Below are 25,074 nucleotides of genomic sequence, written 5' to 3' on the forward strand. Positions count from 1 at the left end.
GCTGAATGTAAATGCACTGAATGGCTGTTGCAAAGAAAAAATGCCATAAATAGTTTTCTTTAAAAAAAAAAAAAAAAGTTTGTTTTTATTAAAATGTTCTTCATTATAATTTTTCACCATCGTCTTCCATACCCAGTACATCATAACAACAACAGTAGTCAAGACAGTTCATGGTTGTTTTTTCTCATATGGATCGTTACCTGCTCATGCTGACCACCGCGCCCTGGTCTCTGACCTCTCATCCTGTCCACACTGCATGGTGGTTCTGGGTCCAGCCTCAGAGTCAGCGACCTTGGCGAGCAGCTCCAGTTTTAATCAGCACTTCTCTCCACACGGGCAGCTCCAACCAGCCGCTTCCTGCACCTTAATGAGTTGAGAGTCCTAGGCCAGACTCAGCCGCAGCTTGTACTGTAGCTCTCCTTCCTCCTTTTCACACCGCAGCAGCGAGGGCGTACATACAGCAGAACTACAGCCAACGATGCACATCATTGTGCAAGACTAGTCGACAGGATTGAGGAGGTTTTAAAGGCTTTGAGTGTGACACGGGTCCCTTGATGCTTTATTTTTTTTTTCTTTTACAGCTAATTCAATTATATTGTAAGAGTAATAGAAAATTAATATTTTATTGCAGTCTCCACATGCAATGCTGGCCTCTTAGAATTAGTGAGCACATTAGAGACACTGACAGCAAACAGGTTATTTGTTTTCCCTTATAATCAGGTGATTTACAATGATTGTCTTTGCTCGTCTCACCTCTTGTGATTACTGACTGTCCACACATATCTATCACTTAAACAAACTTTGAATATTCTATCTAAGCTATTCCAACTTTTGAAATTAACTTTGACCGGGGGGCGTGCTGGTGGCTTAAAGATAATCACATCAAGGGCATGGAGCCTGACCTGTTTTTGCATCAGTAAGTTTCTGCTCGGTGAAAAGCACTCAATCGGCAATTGTTGTCTTGCCTTTTGTGGGAATGTGAATAGCACCTTATTGATTGGAAGCAAAATGTTTTTAATGTTGTAGATGAGATTTCTGGATTGGTGGCTAATGGGAAGATAGAAGCTCGCTGCAATCTATTTTCAAGTCAAGCTCCAAATTGAAAATCTTTGCAGGCATAATTAAGGCTTATCTGAAAGGAATGTCAAAAACTTTTTTCACTGCTTTTTAATTTTTTATTTTTTTTCCAGCCACCCATCCAATCCTGATTGTTACGTGTAAATACACAAACATGCTCAGAATGGTGATGAGTCTATGCAGAAAGTAATGAATACAAAATGGAGAGCAGTATTGATGTTTGATCCAGCTTAATGCCTGTGACTGTGGTTATGAAAACTGTCCTTGTAATTGATATTGTAATGTTCTTTAACATAAATAAGCAATTTAGCGATGTTAATCAAGTAATCTTCTAGAGGAATTTTTTTTTTGTTATATAACTTGATTAGCTGTATCCCAAAAGAGAAGTGCTCTGTTCATCCTCAGGTTGGGGGTGCAGGGTCACTTGATTAAGTATGTTGCTCAAGGATACATGGACAGGTGGGGCTACGCCGGGGTTCAAAGCTGAGGTCCTCCACCTGGGGGATGACCTGGATTTCAAGTAGCCATTGTGTTTGGATGTTTGAAACGAGACCATGCTGAGAAATTACTCAAACGCCCTCACAGGACTCGCTTTCTTTCTACCAAAGGAGGAGTGGAGGCACGCCGCCGAGGAAACCTTGTTCGACCCTCTGTAGCGCTAGATTTATACACTGGATTAAAGTTTTACCACCTGCTTTTGTGAGCATCGCAGTACACAAAACAAGAATCTCTCTTCCTCAGTGATGCATCTGTATTGAACATTTTCTCAGCACTGTCTGTTCTATACTTTATGAACAGCTTCCTTGAGCCCTGCATAATACATGAATTGTTGGCAAGGAAGATTTCTGTAGGCTCTGTATGAAAACTGTAATCACGATCATTGGAGATTCATATTAATAATGGGTGGTACAGTAGATCTGTTTACTGCATGGTTGATACACATTGTCGCGATACTAGAATTTCCCGATACCCAGGAAAATACTCAATACTCGATACCATTTTCGATACCATGGGGAGAAAAAAATTACCCTCACCTTTTTTTTAATAAAGATTACAACAATACCAACAATAACATCAATGACAACACTATTTTGTCTGATGTAGTGCAAAAAAACCAACAGTAAGCTTACTGTAAGGTGTATATATATATATATATATATATGACATGCAAATATATTCAGCATCAGCCCGGCTTTTCTCAGCTTCATTCTGAGATTTAATAATAAATATAACACTCAAGAGTTAGATGCCACTATTATTATCTGCATGGTAAATATGAGGCTAAAGCTAGCTGCCGGTTAGCTTTCCTTAGCTTAGCACTAAGCTTGAGACAAGGGGAAACAGCTAGCCTGGCTTTGTCCAAACGTAACAAAATCTGTCTGCCAGCACATCTAAAGCTGTTATTTTTACACTGCTGTTTTTGCACAGATGAAGCAAATAAGATACAACATTTTAATAAGAGAGATTTACAGGACCAGAACGCTGTTTCCCTGTTTCCAGTCTTAGGGCTGAGCTAAGCTAACAGGCAGCTGGTGGTGGCTAACACAGATACAGTGTCACTCGATCAATGAAAAGCAAATAAGAGTGTTTCCCAAAATGTTTGACGATTCCTTTAAGGTCACGATTTTATACAAAATATTTGCTCAAGGATTGTGTATGAAATGTGTATCAAGTACTTAAGTGGAATTTAAATAAATCCCATGAAAAGACCAAAACCAACAATGAACTGATCCAACTAACAAGTATTGTCTGTTGTCAAAGCCTGATTTAACGTACTCCTCTGTACCATACACCTTCACTGTCGACCAAAAATTAAAAACGCATCAATGAGCCACATGGGATGTTTTTTTTTTTTATTTCCATTAAAATGGGCAGCATAGTTTATTTTGCATCAATCCCTGCTTTTTTTTTTTAAGACAGCACTCATCCTTTTTCAAAATGAAACGACATGTTTGTGACCAGTTTTTTAAAATATTTACATCTTTTTTTTTGGAAGGAATGGGTTTGAGACTTAATGCCTTAACAAACTGTTCTGTTATTTGTTGCTATAATGTTTTGTTAAAAAAAAAAAAAAATGAATGAAAAGTGGAATGACTGTTGAGGAGAGAGGCGTCACATGCTCCCTAACCATTGTGTATGTTTGTGCTTCCAGTTCATGTGAAAGCGGGAACCTGTGAGGTAATTGCTGCGCACCGATGCTGCAACAAGAACAAGATCGAAGAGAGATCCCAGACTGTCAAATGCTCCTGCTTTCCTGGACAGGTGGCGGGAACAACAAGAGCAGCTCCATCTTGTGTAGACGGTACGCCAGGCATCTCATTACAGTTTTGGTAATGATTTGAGACCGACTTGTGATTAGGGTAGAAATGCGGCGCGCCTCAAAACTGTCACACCTGTCACTGTGTCTGGTGCTTATTTCAGTGATTATTTGAGTATGAGAGGGTTATTGTATGAAAGAAGAAAAAAAAAAGACACTGTTGGGATTTTCATGAAGCTGCTGTTCTGTGTTTCTCAAAGGTTTTATAATCTTCAAAAATCAAACTGCCCACCAGTTCATTCATTCTTTGTTTGTTTTTGAGACTGTATCAGACCTTGTGTTCAGCAGAGTAGACTGAAGGCCAGGTCATTTAATATCATGTCAAAAGTGGCCTCGGTTGCAGGTGAATCGATCCCTATCTCCTCCTTTCACTCTAATGACTCTGACAGGGGCTTCCTCCATTTTGACAGTTCCCTTTTCACTTCATGAAGCTGTTTCTCCCCTGTAGGCCTCCTCGGAGCAACTTAAGACCTTGATGCGCCAACCTCTGCTGCATGCTGTATTACCCCTCCTACATACAAACATCCACCCTCCTTACACTGAATGCGCCTGCTCACAACACTCACCAGCTTGACATTGACCCACGCCCTGTAATTCAGACCTGAAAACACACCGGGGCAGGCCTGACGGGTCTCTGCTGTCCGCCAGTGCTCAAAAGGCACTCTCCTCAATCAAGTGTACAGAAACTGAAGGCACTTGTTGTTGCTTCGGCCAGGGCAGAACCAGGCTACACTTTCCAACAGCATGATGTTAATTGCCTCCTGTAACTTTTTTCTTTCTTTCTTTCTTTCTTTCTTATACTGTTTTCCTTATTTTTTTCTCCCCACAAAGCATCCATAGTTGCACAGAAGTGGTGGTGCCAGATGCATCCCTGCATGGACGGCGAAGAGTGTAAAGTGCTGCCGGATCTCAAAGGATGGAGCTGCAGTACAGGAAACAAAGTTAAGACAACTAAGGTGGGTTTAACTGACAAAATATTTGTGGGCACACAGTAGGTATTTTTAAATGATCATACTTCATCAGATTCACTCACATTTCCAAGATTTTTAAGAGTAAAAAACAAAAACAAAACAAAACCCTGCAAAATTCACAGCTATTAGTTGGAACAAAAAAAGACCCTAGAATAATGGAGGAGGGCTAGATAGGTGTTTGAACAAATAAAGAAATCGGAGCCATGGAGAGCACTGGAGAAGATTTCTTTCTTTATCGGCTTCAGATGAGAGCAGAGTAGGAGGCAGCAGGAGAGGAAAATGTGACTCACAGGGGAGAGCCAGTGAAGTGTTTCTTGAGGCAATCGGCTTAGAACAGTAGAAGGAGGTGAGTCGGGTTCAACTATCTATTTAGTTACATCTCGCATTTTGTTGTGAAAGTGTTACTACAGGCGATTTATTGTATTTCACTTAAGCTGCTAATTTGGTTGAGCCAAGTAGAGCAGGTATTCAGCAATCTACCAACCCATCAGATGATTGGGTCCAGTTTTGGAGGGAGCAGCCAACAGGATAAAAACAAGATGTTCTGTTTTCAAACCTGCGTTGTTTAGTTTGATTGAATCAGACCATAGTTTGTTTCCCCCATTTGTACAATTTGTTTTAGGCAGATCATACTTGCGTGCAGACCTGGAGTAGTTAATTCGTTCTGTCAACAATCTGACACGACTACAGAGCCTACTCTACAAGTTTGAGCTAAATGGCTCCCGTAGCCAGGTTCCCTTTACATACTAGAGTGCAGATGAACGAGATCAGCAGTTTACCAACTCTTCCACTGAGTTAACAAACTATACGTTTTAAGACGCCTTTAGGGAGCTTTCTCACAAAAAACGCACAAAAAATCTGGTGTATATGAATGCTATGAATCGAACTCTGGTGTGGATTAAGCGACTGGACCAAGGTCGTCTGAAAAGGAAGGTCTCTGTCCTTTTCCAAGTGGTGTGTTAATAGAGATTTTACATTCAATGACCTGTAAGTCAAAACATTTCCCACAAGAATACAAAACTAATAAAAAAACAATATAGAGGTTGAGTGTGTACAAGACTTAATTTGCTTTTGTGGATGACCTGAGATGAATATATTCATGTCTCAATGTAGTGTCAGTTTATTGTGCATTTGACGACACTTGTCAGTGTTCTGTTATGACATGAAGATTATTTTGTCAAACTTGTATTTGTAGACTGACAAACCATGTCATTTTCAGGCAATTTCATGTATTTAACTGACAATTAATGGGCACTTCAAAATATACTGTAGATTGATATGTATTCTATGATGCCAGTGCTCTCATCAATAATCATTAATTGCTTACAGACACGCTGAGATAAGTATGTGTGTTTTAAAACTACAAAACTGAAAACTTATTTAGTGTCAACATTAATCATGAATATACACGATGTGTCACATTAACATATGCAACAAGACCTTTCTCTTGTTTCTTCATAGACCTACTGTATAATTTCACAAAAATCTGTTTCACAGGGTTGGAAGAACATGTCAGTTATTCTCTTGGCGATAATAAGATCAGAAGTAAACTTTGTGTTGAGAACAGAAAAAAAAAAAAAACAGATGTAAATGGATGACATAAATATAGAAACAAGATTATCATCATAAGACTTGCCCTTCTCACTTGGTGGTTAAGGTGAGAAATGAAATAGGGGATGCACATAGCACATGACAAATTTGCAAATGGAAAATCAATTATCACATCTGTAATAAACAGTATGACTGTGCACCAGTGACTTTGCCGGTTCAAAGTGGAAAACTCCAGCTCACGTGTGTCCATCTCATCCTCTTGGTAAGAGGGAGTACGCTTGAGTCGGGTCGTGCCTTTGAAAAGTTAGTGTGGTCTTGCTTATGTTTTCAAAAGTGCCAGCGAGAAACAAAAGAAAGGCAAACAAAGACAAGGGACAGACAAATAAAAAGCAAACGAAAATCCCTCCAGGAAGCCAAATCGTCAAGTGGGATGTGCCAATACAGGGCAGGAGGGCTCAAGCTGTAGCACTCCCAGAGATTAATAGAGGTTATCTGGACGTGTGTTTTAGGTTTCAGGGTGTGGTAGACCTGAATTGGATGTTAGGTGAGGGGGGGGGGGGGGGGGGGGACACAGTGGGCCCTTAGCCATCCATCACGGCCTGGTATTTGACTCACCAAACGCCTGTAGTTGAGCTGCCTCTTCCATTATTCATGGCTATAGGAGGCCTGGACAAAGCAGAGCTTTTTATTTTAGCCGGGTTAATAATTCATGCCCTCTCACACAGCCACGGGAAAGCAGAAACAGAGCCAGAGACAAGCAGGGGTCCAGGTGGTTAGTAGGACCCGTCAGAACCTCGACTCTTTTTTTGATTTGGGAGTCAGCGGGGGTCGCTCCATGCTCGTGGCCTCGCTGCCTCCCACAGAGAGCCAGCAAGGGATGGACCTGTGCATGCTAGTACCCAAGCTTCCTGGACAGTTAACATCATTCCGGGGAATGAACGACAGGGCTCTGCTGAGGATCGAGCTCAGCGTCACAAGTGTGGTGTCGGCGTAATGAGGTAAATTTCTGAGAAAAGTGACACACGTCTTTTTAATAACTTGAAAAATGAAGTCAAAAAAATCTAACCCATCCTGCATTGTTTCCAAATCAGGATAATAAATATGGAGAGATTTTCGTCGATTTGAGATATATTTTTTATTCCTTTTAGATATAATATCGCCTACCAGAGCTACGTTAAGTGTCTTTAGGTGAATTCCAATTTTAAGTCACACGTCTTAACTTGCAAATTTCAAGTTAGTTAAGTCTGTGAATGCTGACTAGTGAAATGACAGTAATCTGGACATTCCGATAAATAACAAAGACCAAGTCCTTTCTATGCAAACGGCTGACAACTAATATTCAAGGCATGTGACCGTTGAACTCCCGTATTCATGCGCACAAGCGCACTCACGCTTAGCTCTGTCTGACTTGAACAGCTGATCTGCAGCGTAATACAGTGTGCGCCGCTTGTGCGTTGTGATAACGTTGGTCAGTGAGTTGAGAAAATGTAGTTCCATGAGGGCTGTTTGACAGTGGGCTGAAGGGGTGAAAAAATTCAAAATGAAGCGTACACTTAAGACTGATATTGGCTTATTTCGGTGAGCATTTTTACAAAAAGTGGCTAAACCACATTGTTGTGTATGACCCCGTCCACAGCAGCACATCGCTCAGCTTCTGTGCCGGTCTGCTTCTCTAAACTGGGAGCAAGCCGATCTGAATCTACTACAACTAATACACTACTACTATGTATAACTACCTCACACAACGCCACATCAAATAATCTGAACTACCACTTTAATGTTATTTCTCTTTTTCTTTATTTTGCTTAACCTTTATTTTACCAGGTAAGACATGGCAAAACATGGCCTGGCAAAAATGGATACTTAATATAGGTGTAAACAAAGTCCTCAGCTGCAGCACACGCCTCACACAGTACTATAAATCCTTTCTTCTTTGATGTCCAGCGGTGGCGTTGTTGATAAAAAATGATGGTGTCGTTTCACCTCATGATGAAGTCACATCAATAAATCAGACGTCTTAACACCCTGCAGGCCCCTTCTTGGACAACTCCAGTTGTTCCCTCTTTCTCTGCATGTCCGGGAGCAGCTAGTTTTATAGTCCTGCTGGTAATGTCAGGAATTATAACCCCAGCAGCAGCTCCTGCTTTTCACTTCCTATCAATCAGAAGGCAGAAGGCAAAAGAACCACAGAGCCTTTCTGCTTGACAGGTGCTATGACGTTTGTAGAGAATGTGTTGAAGGTTGGTAATGGATAGCTGTCTGAGTTAGATTTGTTTTTAAGACATAATGAAAATGAAAATGTCCTCCACAACATATGTATGAAGGATGGTAGTCTAGCCATAAAATACTTTATGCTCATGAGCTGCTTGAGATTTAGTTATTGGACTGCACTATTCTCCCAATTTGGTGTGGTTATTACCAAACGCAACAGACCAAGCCTGTCTCCTATAAATTCTGTTTTTATACAGTTTGCAACAGTAAATATGTTGTCAAGGTAACATAATTGTGACTGAATTATATGTACTATTAAGATTATGACCTGACGCTGTTAATTTTTCGTTTTGGTTTTCTGCCAAAATATCCAATCCTGCAGTATACACTTGCAGTGACTATAGCATTACTAAACTTGTCATTATGTCCATGTTATGTTATGTTTGGACACTCACAGAACTTGGTTAAGGTTAGGGAAAGATCATGATCTGCTTTAATAGAGAAAAGGTGACTTGACTTGGCTTTTGTTGCCTAACCCTGTCCATAGACGGGATGTATGTTGTTGTTCACTGCTGCCTGTTGTATACAGTATTTATATAGGAATCTATTTTTTTCAGCGACTCATATGTACATAATACAGTAGTTCAGTGTTTATGTTTGAATATCTTGCAGTATGACTTTCTATCTTATTCTGTGTGTAAATACCATGACAAGCAGTAAAAAGAACAAAGTCATTCCTTATATGTGAACACATACTAGGCCAATAAAGCTGATTCTGATTCTACAAGACAGGGTTGAATAGTGGCAATAATGACCCAGCCAATCAGTAAGAATCGCTAATGCAGTGATCCTTCACCGGCTTCCCACCCACAGACGCTGCCAAATGTTGAGGTTCAACGTTTATTTTCGACCTTGGAAACAGCTGTTGACGAAACAATCTCAATCTCACCTCATGGTCCATTAAGTAGCTGATTTGGAGGTTTCCACCAGTAGATTGATTTTGCTCAATTACCGTGTAACAGTTCAAAACAACTCTTAAGACTTTTCTTCCATGTTGACTTAAAATCTGAAGCACATTCCTGACCTTGGAAACAGCTTTTGACGAAACAGTCTCACCTCCAGTTAGTAGATAAACAACTGTCACTGAATTACTGTCATATACTAAATTAGAAGGTGCAGCAAGGTCATACATATTTACACATGCCTAACCCCAACCCTAAGCACAATACTGAGGTAAATAATAAAATAGTAGATATAAAGTAACTGATTACATTTAAAGGAACCAGGTAAGAGCACATTCACTTACAGGTATTTGTGAAAACTGACTTCCCTGTTGTTTTAAGTTGCTATAAGAAGTTAGCAAGATTGCCATGTACAGGATAAGAAGGTAAAAATAATTAATACTTCAAGTTGGATAAAATCACATATCAAGAATGGTGTAAAAACAAAGGGAAATTGAACCAAGCTGTCGTGTCAGTTTAATTTTCTATGCCCTATATTGAAGAAAACAGAAAAATAGGAAATGAGACATTAAGTCAATGGTTAGCCTGGAAAGAGGAGCTAAATTATTCTGTTCATGACTTTTTTTTTTTAATAGCCCATTAAGACATTAGTGGAGTAGTACCTACCATACTTCAATGAATGTCTAAAACAATCAGGATTCAGAGGTGTTTTTTTTTTTTTTTACTGCTTTATAATAATGAGTAGGCAATACACACATATATGACCATGTGCTCACACATACGCTTCAGTAGCTCTCCATCAAAGGTAGGCTCTTAGTGTGTTTGTCGATGGGGCTTTGAACCTTCAGCTGACCAGTCAAGTGTGGTCTTTCATCCCGCATCAAACCTCCAGGAGCTGCTTCCTGTTCTCCTTATTCCCCTTTGTGTGTTTTCCCTTCTGACTACCCTCACAGGGACACCCACAACACCGCGGTATACTAACTGCTTTGATGAAGTTTAATTTTTGGAGTTGTCCGGTCCGTGCCTCCGAATGTACGTACGACCGCCTGTCCCATTCTCATGTATCTGATGGAATTTCTGACCATAATGTCTCGGGAGCTCTTGATGGGAATCTCTGTAAATTTGGCAAGAATGCCCACTTGCACTCAAGGTGGAACTGATTAGATTTTGGTGGTCAAAGGTCAAAGGTCAAGGTCACTGTGACCTCACAAAACACTATTTTGGTGTTAAATCTTAAATCTGATACCTCAAGACCGCTTCGATGTTATTTCTTCAGATTTGGTGCAAACATTCACTTGGACTCAAAGATGAACTGGTTAGAATTTGTCGGGCAAAGGTCAAAGTTCAAGGTCACTGTGACTTCATGTTCTTGTGAATACAATATAATGCCTAGAGGGATTTTCATTACATCTAGCACACATGTTCATTTGGACTTAAGGGTGAACTGAGTGGAATTGGGCAGTTAGAGGTCAAAGGTCACCGCGACCTTACAAAACGCATTGTTGGCTGTATCTCAAGAATTCATACACTAATTATGATACAGTTTAACGGTCGTACTATTCCTATTTTTTATTCTGTCATTTGTGTCTAAACTCTTTCATCCCTTCCGTATGTCTCTCATGAGGGGAAATTCCTTTGCAAAGCTGCTCCTGCAATTGTGTTCCCTACTTTCTGTTCTTATTACATAATTATCATTATAACAATAATCAGCATGACTATGCTTGTAACTGCATTCATGGGTTGAATATTGTGCCACAGCAGTAGATCTGAAATGTTGCTGTCACTAGAAATATGCTGGAGGCCATCATGAAAACCATTTTCCTCTGATGATGTTGTGACCAAACAACGTGGCTTAAATTAATTCACGAATGTATGTCCACAGCCTGCTGCTGCAACAGTAGCAAGACCAAATCATTTTTTTATGCTTTCTCACACCCATGATTACTGAGGATTGTCACATAGAAGTGTAAATTAAATTGTGGCTCCCCAAACAGCGTCAAGTGTCTTCAGCTGCTGCTCCAAGCAGCACAAAAATCACACTTCCACAAGATATTAGAATTGTATTGCTTGGTCGACTGGTTGTGCGCAGTAAACCCCTTGTTGGCTCGACTGGTGAGACCACGACAACTGCTAACTGAATGACAGTAATGTGCAAACAGTCTGTTTCTGTGTGTGTTGGTTTTGTAGTTCTTCAACATAAGAGGGAAAGCCAAAAAGTTACTTGTGTTCTACTTTTAAAGGGCAAACCAACAAGGAACAACATTCACCTGGCTGAGTATTTTTAGAGTTATGCTTAAAGTGAGAGCTGTACAAACTGCATTTTTCAATCCCTCAGATTAATATTCATGAAAATGTCTGAGAATACTTATGCCAGCAGTATGCCATCATGAATAATAATATTCCCACTGTTTGCATGGAAATCACTGAGCATGATATACATTGCTTTATGTCTGACTTCAAGCTGCTCACTGTCTTTCCACTTCTGCTGTAGAACACAACAGATGTTTGAATTATAAACATGCCAGATGGAAATATACACATTGAACTTGTCACACTTTTGACAGATGGGCCATTAGATGTGCAGCTCCAAAACAATTAATGAAAAAGCCACAAATTGAGGTAGAGCTGAAATAGTCAATTAATCAATCAGTCGTAGACGAAAACAAGAATAAGAGTCTGTGGCCATGCACAACAGTGATTTGAGCTGACTGCTAACATCAGCATGCTATCATATGCATTAGGACAATGCTAACTTGCTGATTTAGCCAATGCTGTTTGCAATGTTCATCATCTTAATTTAGCTAATTCAAGAATTAGTACTTAACAAGAATGCCCTCCTGTGAAAAACAAGCGCATGCAGTACATCTGGGCAATCAGCTCATTATGACCCACAGTTACTTTTTATTGTTAGACGACTTTGTTGGTCATAGCGATTATGAGGTGTTCAGGTGACATAGTATAACACAAAGCCCATGACAAAACACGGGACTTTCACACAAGAGACTGTTTGTTTCCTGTGTGAAACAGATCGTCAGCGTTGTTTCTTTTGACCGTGTTCGCTCTACAACCTTAACCATGTGTTTATTATTGTAACCATCATGACAAAGGTCCTCTGACATTAAGGTACTTTAAGACAGGGGCTCTCAAAGTGGGGTACTGGGCTACCCCCAGGAACCCGCCTAAGGACCCCTGGTTCAGCAAAAAGGGGAATAAATTATTTTCACTACAATTCCATCCAAAAGTAACGCAATGACAGAATGTATGACTATTTTGGTTTTTCAAACACTTTTCACACACTAATAATTATCAGATGGGAGTCCGTGGTCTAATTTGTGCAGGTTTAGGACTCTTTGATCTGAAGAAGTATGAGAACCACTGCTTTATTTTAACCCAAATTCATGATTTTTTTTCCTAAACCTAATTTTTTCTTTCCCTGTCTTTCTAGGTCACACGATAGTCGTCTGTTGTCCAGGATAACCTTGTTTGGAACCAGACGTTATTTCTTTGACCAACACCATAGGACATTTGGATATCGTGTGTTTTGTGGATTGGTGGAAACCAGGGACCAACAAGGACAATAATCACGGACATTCCACTGAACGAATGAAGGAAAAGGACCAGGGAGCGTCATATAAGACTACATATCCAAAAAGATTCCTGACTTTAGATCCAGCATCAACAGTAGCTGTCTCTGAACTCTACTGCTCACCAAATCTCTCTTTGTATTATAGTTTTATTCCCATGGACTAGAAGACTCTACCATGAAAGTAATTATTGACTTCAAGACTGCGGGTTACACAAGAAAAAAAAAAAAAATCACCCTTAAAACAAAACCATGTGATGTGAAACTTTTGTGTTATTTTCTTGCCACAGAGAACCCCAGGACTCTTGATGCATATCTGTGTTGAAGATCTAGTGAGATCATTTTCATTCCTTTTAGCCTTATGGAGCAGATATCTCTTCTGTTTCATTTTTGTTGATTTGAAACTATCAAGTGTTTGGCTTTCTTAAGTTTGTTAGGACGTCAAGTCTTCTTTTCAAAGACAAAAGACGATACCACAACAATAAAACCCAGAAAAAAATGTAATGATGTTTGACTACAAGTCACCAAGGGTCAACACAGCTGAGTTCTGCCAAAATGTTTTAATGATATCTGTCGTTTTCAAAGCCTGGTGACAACAACTGATTACAAATGTCAGTATTATCTCAATAAATCTAACTCAATGGATATCACTATATGGAAAACATTGGGTTTTTTACAATCAGTGTTAATGCTCTTTGTATATCATGCCACAAAGCTGTTAAGGCAGGAGATGTTGGGACTTTGCAAATTAGCAGGTCAAACTCAAGAAGAAGCAGGAGGAGAGAAGCAGACAACTAATTAAGGTTGTATTCATGATGGAAGTGAAATGCAAAAATCAGCAAATGCAAAAATAGGCCATGTTCAAAAATACAAAAAGGAAAATCTCATTGCACTGTTTCTTAAAATGAACACACTTCACAAAAAGCCATCTGAAATCTGGTCCAGGGAGAGACTGATAATTAGCTCTGACTCTAAAACAACCCTAATCCTGTTTGATTCATGTCCAAACCTAGATGTTGTTATCCAAGCCTCCGGTTATTGTGGTAGATTAGATTTATATTACCCATCACCAACAAAATAATACTGTTTTTATTTATTTTTTTGTTGTTGTTGTTTGTTTGTTTTTTGTTTTTCAAAATAATTTCCTATAAGCTTCAACCAGATAAAAATCCCAGAAGCACTGGGAGTGCATGTCACCGAAAGCTTAAAGAAAATAAACCTGAGGGATTCAGGCTTGGTGGCGTTGAGTAGGGAAGTAGGAGAAAATGGACAACGACAGAAAACCAAAGCATAACAGAGAAGGATTATTTAGCCCCAGTGACCATGCCAGCCTTCTCAGTCTGAAGGGTCCAAGGGCAAATAAAACATCCATCTATTTTTGACACATATATTCTGTGGTTACTATTATTACTGATATCATGCAGCTACATCCCCCCTCTCTGTGGAAACCAAGCAGGTTAGAGGCAGGCGTTTGTGAGGAGGCTGAGAACTGTGGGAGATGTATTTATATTTCACCGGCACGTGACATTTACACTTTGGGGACAGGACACACAGTACATACTATGGAGGTCCCTCCTCTGATGTGGTAATAAGTCACATTTCTGAAATGTAACTTTTCACTATAGGTATCATGTTTATGACTCTTAAGACAAACATGAGCAGACCATCTGTGCAAGAACAACAGCTTAAAGAAATTCCAGTAACCGTGTTCAATGTGGTTTTGACAAATAGGAAGTGAAACTAAACTTGCATTAATCCAAACACTGAGGCAGAGAAAGCTTTAGTCAATTGTAAGGGTGTCTAGACTCCAAACAAGCCACCACTTTATGGGGAATTTCATATTTTGTAAGTCAATTTCTGTCTGTAATTGAAACAGTGCATTCACCGCAGAATGCTCCTTATACTAAACATAATTAATTAAGCAAAAATGTAGAAGGCTTGCTCCCGAAGATCAGACCCGAGGGACCGGCGCTGAAGGGGAGGAGTGAGGAGGGCTGCGATGGTTAGCGATCCAGGTTGCCTCTTGTTTGGTTAGAAATCATTAAATTACAGTAATGACTAATTTCTCATTCCTGCATGCAATTCGCCGGAGACCACCATGGATTTAATAAAGAGCTGGGGATGAATTACAAACAGGGAACGGCTGAGGAAAGGCTACGTGATTATACAGAGTAATTCAAAAGTGCATTAATAAAACAATACAGAAACATTGCTAAATCATTTGAGATAAAGGCTATTTGCATAATTCATTAAGATTAATCAGACCAGGCAATCCACCACAGTGCTCCGAGGAACAGAGAGAGTAGACATGAATCCAATCCCCTGGAAAAGCCCTTTCTATCTACAAACAATGATACAAATCTACCCTTGGATCAGAGAATTAACCTCTGTGCACTTTACAGCCCCTGCAGTGTTGAAACACAATCCCTCAGTCATTCACCTTTATGTGGGCTAATATTCTATTAATAATGAAAGATCTTTTCATACCATAGCTCCTCTGGGTTTTGTTGCTCTGCCATAAAAGACCTTCACAAAAGTTGAATGGAAATGTATTCTGTGTGTTTGGAAAACCGCATTGAGGATCTGAGGGCTGGCTGTTTGACTGTTCTGTGTACTGGCATTGACTTTGGTGTTTCATTATCTGCAGTAAAGTGAGTCGAGCAGGATGCACATGGGATGAGTTCGACAGTGGTCACGGATCACATAGCTACTGTAGATAAGTCACCCATAACCACTGAGATCCTCACTCCAGCCATGTCCTCTGTCACTGTAAGCTCAGGTTTGACTGATAATGATGTTTAACGTGGTGGTTGAACATTTTGGGAAATATATTTATTTGGTGTCTTGTTGAGTTAGATAAGAAAATCACTTAATGGTGGAAAATACAAATAATTTTGTTGATTTGAATCATTTTGTTCAGTTCAGTTTAAAGATTTATGATCACTGACTATGTAGTTTATTTACTTTTTTTATAAGGTAAGTAGTTCCATGACCCTGAAGCCAGCAACTATTAGCTTAGCTTAGCACAAAAAGTAAAAAAAAAGGAGAAAACAGCTAGCACAGTTCTCTCTATCTGAAACAAAATCTGCCTACTAGCACCTCTAAAGCTCAGTAATTAGCACATTATATCTTGTTTGTTTAGTATGAACTAAACCCAGAGCAGAAAGACTCTGGGAAGTGACTGCTCCCAGCCAAGAAGTAGTCTAGTATATTAGCTCTGCTAAGCTAACCGAATGCTAGAGGTAGCTTCATATTAACTGTGCTGACATGTGACTGGTATCAATCTTCTCATCTAACTCTCTGCAAGGAATGTAATAAATGTATTCCTAAAAAAATCGAACGATTCCTTTAAAACCAGTAACAACAAGTGCCAAATGTACTTTAAATGTTACCAGTCAGATTATTCAGAATTTACCCTCAATTTTGTTCCTATCAGGAAGGAAAAAAAAAACTCTGACTGCATTTAAATCATCCTGCACATTAAACTTCTCTCGTGTAACTTCTACTAATGAAATTCTTTGAGGTGGGTGATAATGTGTAGGTTATTAGCTTATATATAGCTGGTTTCATTGCAGGTTTTACAGACTGATGCTTCTGAAACTGTTGATTGAAATCCTCCCACCGCCCCTAACCCCCCCCCCCACCGGAATAAATTTCCTGGTCAGCCATCTGAAATAGAAAATAATATTAGGGAAATGGAATTTTCTAGCTGTAGTCAGGGAAGTGCACACATCTTATTGGAAGAGGATGACAATGACTCACCAGTCCTATTTTTTTAATGGAGGGTTATTATTATACTAAAATTACAGTTGGGCCATATCTCAGTTTCAGCTTTCTATTTCTAGTATTTCTCTTTTTTTATTTGTTGAAGAATATCTCAAATTAAGGGAATATACATTGAAGAGCAATAACAAACATTTATTTTTTAGGTTCATTTAAGTGCAACAAGATATTAATCAGAGATTGGTAGAGACAATTTTCCTGCTACGGAAGAAAAACGGAAACAGAACACAACACATACTTAGATCTAAATCAAGAAGGGTCTTGCTCTTTACGAAATGTGCGCACCGAAAACAAAGCTCTCAGTTACACAAACACCATCTGGCGGGTTTGCCAGGGCTTTATCTTGACAGGATGAATTAGTCTGAAAAACTGTCAGTTACACCACGCAAAATTAGATTTTCTCATTTCATAACGAAAGCTGACAGACTGTAATGAAAAACTGCTCAATCTTGAAAACACCCAGGATGAACTGTAAAAGTCTGGCTGGAAAAAACTTTCCCGCTTTTGTATAATCTAATTGTGTTATTCTGTCTTCTCAATATCTGGGGTATTTTTCGTCCCTAAATTGGATGTTCTAATTCAGTTTGGGTCGGAGTTTGATGTTATTTCTGACGGCTGTTTGTGTTATTCTCGTCAACCATAAGCAGTTTATTTTGAAGTGAGTTGTGCCTCTCTCTCTATGTGCACTGCTGTGACCTGAGGCATAATGGGATTATCCTGCTCAAGGCAAGACGTAGATGCCTTGAATTCTAATATCAAAGTATTCCTCGCTGTACCTGACACCTTCTCCTCTCTGTGTTTCTCATGCCTGACTGGACTGTGAGGAGATTAGCGCATGAATCACGACAGCCCGCAAGCTGCTTCGGCAAGTCATTCACACATCCTGTTGTGGCTTCCTATCCAAAGTTGTTTTTTTTTTCTGCTTATTTACAACAACACATACTGTACCTTCACATGCACCAACAAGTTCTGTGTGTGATGAAGTGTCAGCTAATCATACTGAGTATTTCTGTGGCCAGAAATGCTGTGGAGAAAAATGACTGAGCTGCCATGCTCAGCAAATCTGAGGCAGTGCAGGTGCTCATGTCCAAGTTCAGCGTTGACAAGACATTAGTGCTGGCCAGTGCATTTGCTATCACCCCTCATCAGAGACACTCTCTGCTCCCACACTGCATTATCACAATGCCCTCGGGTCAGTGAAAAGGCCTGCTGTAATTTGAAAAGGAAAATTATCTTTTGTGGAACTTACTCAGACCAAAAGTAGGGGAAGAAGACGGAGGGGGAGGCGGGGGTGAGTGGGTGTCTATAGGCAGGGGGAGTTGATATAGAAGGTGAAAAATACAACTTTCTCTCTTTGCAACCTACGAACAGGTTAATGAGAGTGAGGTTTTGCAATGAGCTGATACCCATCTGGATGGGCAGAGAGGGGGAGGCAGAGTCGCACAAAATGACATTCTGATGGATTTCTAACGGCCTTTTTTCTCCTTGGCCCCATTTTGTGGCGCGTAACTGTGCATTTATTTATTTATTTACCTCAGATCTTGATGCCGTAAATAGCATCCATTTCTTTGCTAATGGTCAGGTTACACTACACCGGGAGCAGGGCCAGTCCCAGAGCGACATTTGATGATTGAAGCGACTTAAAGATGATGTTAGTGAAATTAAAGTATCTTTATATTTTCTTTTGGAGGTAGGTGGGGTCAATGGACTGTCGTCTCCATTATGTTTGTGGTGTGCAAATGTCACTCACTGCTTTGAATGCAGCTGGACTGCTTGTGTTTTTAGCTACATGGTCAGTCCAGCACTATGGTCCAGAGTGAAATATCCTGACAGCTATTGAAAGTATTGCCGGACAATCATTGTCCCCAGAGGATGAAGTCTACTGACTTTGGTGACCCCCCTGACTTTTCCTTACACTATAAGATGGAGGATATTGCAAAAATTATACCTGCTGAATGTCAGTATACTAACTTTGTCATTGTGAGCATGTTAGCATGCTGATAGCTTTTAGTTAAAAAGCACCACCGCGCCTAAGTACAGCCTCATGGAGCAAACTCCTCCTTCTTATCATTACTGACTTGCTCTCCTGCACTGATATGATGACAGGGGAATATCAAAGAACCCATGTCACTTCCAGCTTCCAGTCACAACATCTTCTCAGGTAGAAATCATGCACACATGCCTTTATTATAGTCTAAGATATAACAGAGTAGGAATCCACCCTCCCTTGCATTTGATTCCATTCATAGATAGCACATGTCTGCATTTCAAATAAGGCACACAGAAAATCAAATTACCTGCACACACATTAGCCTGTTTTTTTAAGGCTGAGATGAGGGATTAAACTTTAAAGTGAAAAGGATGAGGGCCGAGAGTGTTCAAAGTTGTTTAAAATGTTTAATTCATTTCCATCCTTTTTGATATTTAGGTTAGTTTTTCACCGCAACTGACTGAAGTTCACACAACATCTCATCACAGCCATATGGAAGAGTACAGGTGGACCTTGGTGATTAATACAAATGGTTTATCAAAGTAAATAGCTTGAGCTGCTCACTCTCCGTTCTGAGCCAAAGAGTGATTTAAGATCTATGGCCCATGAGGTACAGGGGAACTTCCTCCAACAGATGTTCCTGACTAATTATCTATTGTAGCACAGATCCCACAATCCCTCAGTTCCTCTGTTGTCTTCCGCTGGGAGCCTGGTCATCCCTGTTTCATATCCTTGGCTTGGTCTCCACTTACCTGGGGCGCTCCTCTCCATCTGTGAAGGGAACTGGAGAGACACACAGACTAGCCGACCAGCAACACACGGCGCCGTACACACACCTTTAGCTGTCATTTTCAAGTGCAAACACCCTTCTATCCTGTTGTTTAAACTCAACGGGTGAGGAGTTATGTAAAGTGCAACAGTCTACAGCCGTTAAGTTTAAGTGTGCATTGCAAAAAAAAACAGCCAAAAGAAAGAAAAAACAGCTGTAGCATGGTGTAGCTACTGGTCTTTGATGGAAACATATTTTCTACTTAGCATTTTAAAGCAATTTCTGACCAGCTACTCATTCAGATTAATTTCATGCTCCTAATTCAACAAGTAGAATTAATTTTTATCAAATGTGAAGAAGGCTATCATTTATAAATCATGTGAGTAATGTGACTTGATCCAAAAGTAGCGTGCAGAGTTAATGCTTTGTGAATCCCTTTTCAGAAGAGTTTAGTGTCTGAGATGAAAATGAGTTTCCTGCTCTTAACACCGTTCTTCACGATGAGCACGTTGGCACATTTATTCCACATGAATAATTTAACAACAGAGCGTTTACACGGAGAGCAAATTGAAACACACTTTCACAAACACAGCCTGAATATTTCAGGAGGGAAGGTCAGAGAAAAATGGCGGCTTTAGCGACGTAACATGAAACGACGGAATACCTCTGCTCCCGTCAGCTGTCTAAAACTCCCCAGCCTTTACTGGCATCTTCCATTCGGACTAATGGACTAGCTGGGTTGAGAAAACCCTTTTTGTACACAGAGAGAACTCCAGCAGCACCTTAGACAACCCTGGCCGGAGCAAAGCAGAGCTAGAATGGATTAAGATATGCTTGGCTGCCTTTCGCAGTCCTGTCAATGTGGGCTGGGTGTCTGTGCCGCACAGATCAGAGAGACGCAGGAAGGTCATCGCCGCTGGGAAAAGGAGGCAGTGAAAATATTGTTCTGACAAGATGTAGAGTGACTTTTGCAACCCGAGGCTTGTGTTTCAGATTAAACCATGTTGGCTGATAGAAGAGGTGAAGTCAAAGGAGGTGTAAAAGGGGGACTTGAAGGGTGTTGATGCCACCACCTTTAAATTTGCAGTGTCCTCCTCTAAACGAGTTTGACCATTAAGGATTTCGGAGGATGCCTGATGAGAGAGTGTTAAATTTCCTGCCAGACTTACACCTCTGGACCCATGGTGTGAAACGTTATGGGACATGTTATTCTATTCATAACTTTGTAATGATTTAACAACATAATTGTAATTTGTATTGTGTGTGTGTGTGTGTGTGTGTGTGTGTGTGTGTGTGTGTGTGTGTGTTTTTGGGGTGTTTTAATAACACAATTGACATAAAATCACAAATTCCCATGCAATATACTAGACCATAACATATGTTTCTTCAGCTGGTGTTTCTAAATCTCATATCACTTTTGTCATTCTATCATCGCTGTGGCCCTTAATTGGTGTTATGGTTTAAGTCTGTATCTCAATATTAGCCCATCTCTGGTACTCACTCCCAGGCCTATTTTGTTCTTAACCACAATGTATTTTTCAAAATCTTTTTAATCTTTAAAAAGGGGTAATTTTTTGAAAATTCAAAGTAATTTCCTGAAACAGCTGTGCACAGTAGTTTTTACCAAATGTTATTTAAGGAGTAAATACAGTTTTTGTTGGGGACTGTTTTCAGCTACAGATTTACATTAATATATATTTTTTAATAAACCACATGCAATGCCCATGTTTGTGGTAATGAAAGAACACTCAGTACTGATGTTTTTTGTTTTTTTTAAACGTCAAATAAGAAAATGTAAGAAATAATAAGAAAAGAATATTGCCAGCTTTGTGCTTTAGTATTCTATCCTCTGATGAATTTCTCTCCTGTGGAAAGCATTGCTGTCTACGGGGATGGATAAATATATGTTAAAGAAAATACTGATTTGATACTGACATTGTTATTAGAAAATATTCAGCTGTAAGATCTCTGTAAATGCAGCACTAAAGTAACTATGTAGAACAAACAGACTTGTGAATCAGATTTTGGAACAGCTCAGCATAAATCTTCACATCTTAAATGATAAATTTAAAGCATGCAGATTCATTATAGATAGACTGTATCCGATAATAGACCAATGGTTTGCTGCTTCAGGGAATAATTTCTAACCAAGTAATGTTTCGTGCTCCTCGCCGCTTCACCCCCGCTTGTTTTTTTATTTATTTATTTTCTCTCTTTATCGCTCATTAGGCCTGCCAGTTATGAACCATCATGCAGGTCTTCCTGTTTATTTCTCAGCACATTGGCAGTTTAGGTGCAGTTTTTGGCATGGTCCAGAAAGGCCTCAGCAGCACTCTCCATTAGTTTGGCTGATTCAGGGTTGTTAGCCATTTTTAATTTCCCATTAGACCCACAAAAGCTCTATTCATGTTCTCTCTCAGGTAACTCATTAATTTGCTGTGATGCATATGAGATGGTGAGTGAGGGCTTCTTGCCAAGAGTTGGTTAGCGTTTTATGCATAAAAGAAATACAGAGTGGAGCAGATGGTTACATTAGGGACGGATGATACTGACACAATACAGTGTGTGAATATGTCTGTGTGTTTGTGTGTGGGTATGAATAAATTACATGTTCTCTATGTCTGTGTGTTACATTAGGATATTAGGGAGTCACGATGTGTGATCCCATATTTCATACCTTTACTGTATGTGTATGTGTGTGTGTGTGTGTGTGTGTGTGTGTGTGTGTAGTATAGTCCTGCATATTCACAGTTACACAGAAGTTTGTGAACATTTGCTTTCAGCAATTGACGACTCTTCAGGTTAAGAGTGACTTTTTACAGCTGTAGAGAATGAAAGTGAAACTCAAACTGTGTTCGGACCACAACGAGGGGGAATACTTGCTCATGTAGATGACACACTTTCGCCTTCAAGTGTGAGAACATGTGAGGCCTAACAGAAGGCTTGGCTGGCACCACACTGCAGGACTTCACTTTCATTAAACTCCATGTGAGTCTTAGAGCACTAACCTTTGTTCATCCTGTTCTCTGCACAGTGTCACCATTTTTCACTTCGTTTTATACAATTGAAGTCCCACCGCATGACTCTGTTTTATGAGAGCACTATAAGGTAAGTTGGGTTTTATTGGATTTAATTATGTGATGTAGTATCACAGTATTGGAATGAAACAATGAAACAAACCTCATAACTTTAACGTGACCTATAAAAATCTAAACTAGACTCTTTGTCACAAGGATTTAGGGCTGCATGTAATGATAGTTTTTGTTATTGATTAATATCAATTAATCGCTTAGCCTATGAAATGTATGAAAATTCCCCATAGCTGTGGGTCATTTCCTCAAATTACTTGTGGTTTCCAACCAACAGTCTACTAAACCTAAATATACTGCAAAACAACCCATCAGTTCTTCATATTTTAGAAACTGGAGTCATTAAATGTTCAGCGTTTTTATTCAAAAATGAATGAAAACTATTAATTGCTAATAAAAAAGTGTTGGCATTTTCTGTGAATTTATTAATCGATTAATTGAGTTGTTGTTTCAGCACCACATGGAGTTATATATATTCATGGAGGTTTGTGATCTGAGTCTGAAGGTGTCAGGGCAGATATCAATATTTTTTTAAACAACCTGCCATCGACAACAAAGTACTGGCACGACATGTTGGCTGATATTTAAGTCTTTGAATAAGGATTTTATTAAATCAAATGAATATATAGCTGGATAGATCAACAGACCAAAAGATTGATGATTCTGTTTTACTTGTTCATTTTTTCAGTGTAATTTATCTTCAGCAGTGTAGAAAAGTCTTTGTATTTTGACAAAGGAATAAAGAAAAAAATATCTGATAACATTGTCAGATTAGAATCATTTTGGGTCAAGGGCTTCCCAATAAAATCACTATGTCAATTGTAAAATGAATACACATGCTTGTAAAAAATGAAAAGGATACTCATCAAATTGGAAGTGGCTGATTTTTGATTAAAGGTCAATATGTGCAAACTACAACTCTATAGTTGACATTCATTGGCTGTTCTGTAGACTGAACTTCTTTTTGCTTTTGGCAATCTGAAAATTATAGCCTTCGTCTAAAAAAACGTTGACAGCCATCCAAGGCAGGATAACTTTATTGAGTGCCTGACAGAAAAGAGGTCAGGAATAAAAGTTTGGGTGTTGGTGGTGAACGTATAGCTATTCCACATTTCAGTGGTTGATTGTTTGGCAAGTTGTGGTGGAAAATGGAAATGCTGAACTAAAAGGAGGAATTTGGTTTAAAGCCATCATACAAACACCCTCTACAAAAGCATTAAAATACATATTTTCTATGTGCAGCCTTCTCAAGGATGGCAAAAATATGAGACATGAAAATAGTAATCAGTGGGAAGATGAAAAGCAGCAAAGGAGCCCTTGCGGAAGAACCTCTGGGGGGCTGGAGACACTGCAATTATAGAAACTATTGACTTGTGTTTCCCAAGGTATGATCAATTGCTATGAAATAATGACATCTCTGTGTTGTTTTGACCCATTCACAGTAAAGGCAATTTATTTTGTGTGACAGGAGGCTTGCAAGGGACAACTCAGCTGATGTGTGCCAAAGATCAGGGAGAGGAGAGTTCTCAGCTGGAAAAACAAGAGGGGAGAAGCAGAGGAAGGTCGTTGCTTTGTACATTGGCCTCTTTTAGGATGTGACCCCAAAATGTTTTTCTTACAAATACTTTTTATTTTTTTTTTAGTAGTCTTCCACTTGCATGATCTTCTACAGAGTTAATAACATAGGTGATCTCTTTGTCGCAGTTCTCAGAAAAGGGACCCAAGAGCACAACTCAGGAGGCAGATGCAAAAAGTAAAGAGGATACAGGATACAAAAATCCAAGCAGGCAAACAAAGTACAAAGGGTCGGGCTGAGGCATAATCCAAAAAAACAAAACAAAACAAACAAAAACAGGCAAGGTCTGAAACACAATCAGGCTCAAAACAGGAAGCAAAGAACAGAGTGCTGGAAAGCTAAGGCATATGGCACAAACACAATCTGGCAGAGAGAAAGTGGAAAGGACTGACATATATACAATGGGGAGCTAATGAAGGATTTGGGAACAGGTTAGCCAGTGAGTGGGGAGGAGGAGCAGGTCACGTGATCTATAAATCTATATCCTAAGGTATAAAAATGCAAATAACCCTCATTTTGTTGTGGAATTGCAGATGAAACATATTGTTTTGTTAATTCCCAACTTTTTTTCTCTTTTGTTTTTGATTGAACTGAACTCCCTTCTTTATTCACTTGCTGTTACAAAAAGTAAAAATGCTATAAAGGCTCTGAGGAACTATAAAAATACTGTAGGCAGATATTTAAATTAACCCTTGACAATAAATTTCCTTCCTCCAGTGTCTATTTTTATTATCTGCAGTTTTAAAAATAAAAAGTTTAATATGTTTACTTTTGCAAATAATTTGATATGTATTTCACAAAACTGATGTATTATTATAGGCAATTGTATATGATAAATATATTATAATATTGAATATGCTATCAGCACTCAGCGTAACGTGTTATGTAAACTGCCTTTTTTTTAAATAAAGTTGGGAAAAACACGCACCATTCAAAATGGCGGTCTAATTGAAGTTGCCAACTAAACTATGCCCACTTGTTAACTCTTCAGGATTGCTGCGCTGCGGGTTGTACCTATGGATCTTTTCGCCACGGCTGAAGATCTTCATCAAGCTAAGTGTTTGCTACTTATGCAATTATGCGTTTCCTGAATTGTTGTCCATAGCAACGTTAAGCAGAGCTGGATTTTGAGTGCGCTACTATCCAATAGGCCTTTTTCACATGAGACATTTTGACTTGCCGAAGTAGGAAACGC

At 39.4% G+C, this 25,074-nt stretch overlaps 1 protein-coding gene across 2 annotated transcripts in view; it reads left to right on the forward strand.

Moving 5' to 3' along the window:
• LOC111219468 (protein FAM19A2-like) overlaps window positions 1–13,260 on the forward strand; it is a 92,993-nt gene extending 79,733 nt beyond the window's left edge. For both annotated transcript variants that reach the window (XM_022742154.1, XM_022742155.1), the window contains exons 3-5: window positions 3,230–3,379; window positions 4,226–4,350; window positions 12,535–13,260. In XM_022742154.1, the coding sequence (XP_022597875.1) occupies window positions 3,230–3,379; window positions 4,226–4,350; window positions 12,535–12,546 (287 nt within the window). In that variant the 3' untranslated portion in view covers window positions 12,547–13,260. The remainder of the gene's footprint in view (window positions 1–3,229; window positions 3,380–4,225; window positions 4,351–12,534) is intronic.
• The last annotated feature ends 11,814 nt before the right edge of the window (window positions 13,261–25,074 follow it).

Source organism: Seriola dumerili, unplaced genomic scaffold (genome assembly GCF_002260705.1).
Source record: "Seriola dumerili isolate Sdu_G_001 unplaced genomic scaffold, Sdu_1.0 BDQW01000066.1, whole genome shotgun sequence".
Lineage (NCBI taxonomy): Eukaryota > Metazoa > Chordata > Actinopteri > Carangiformes > Carangidae > Seriola > Seriola dumerili.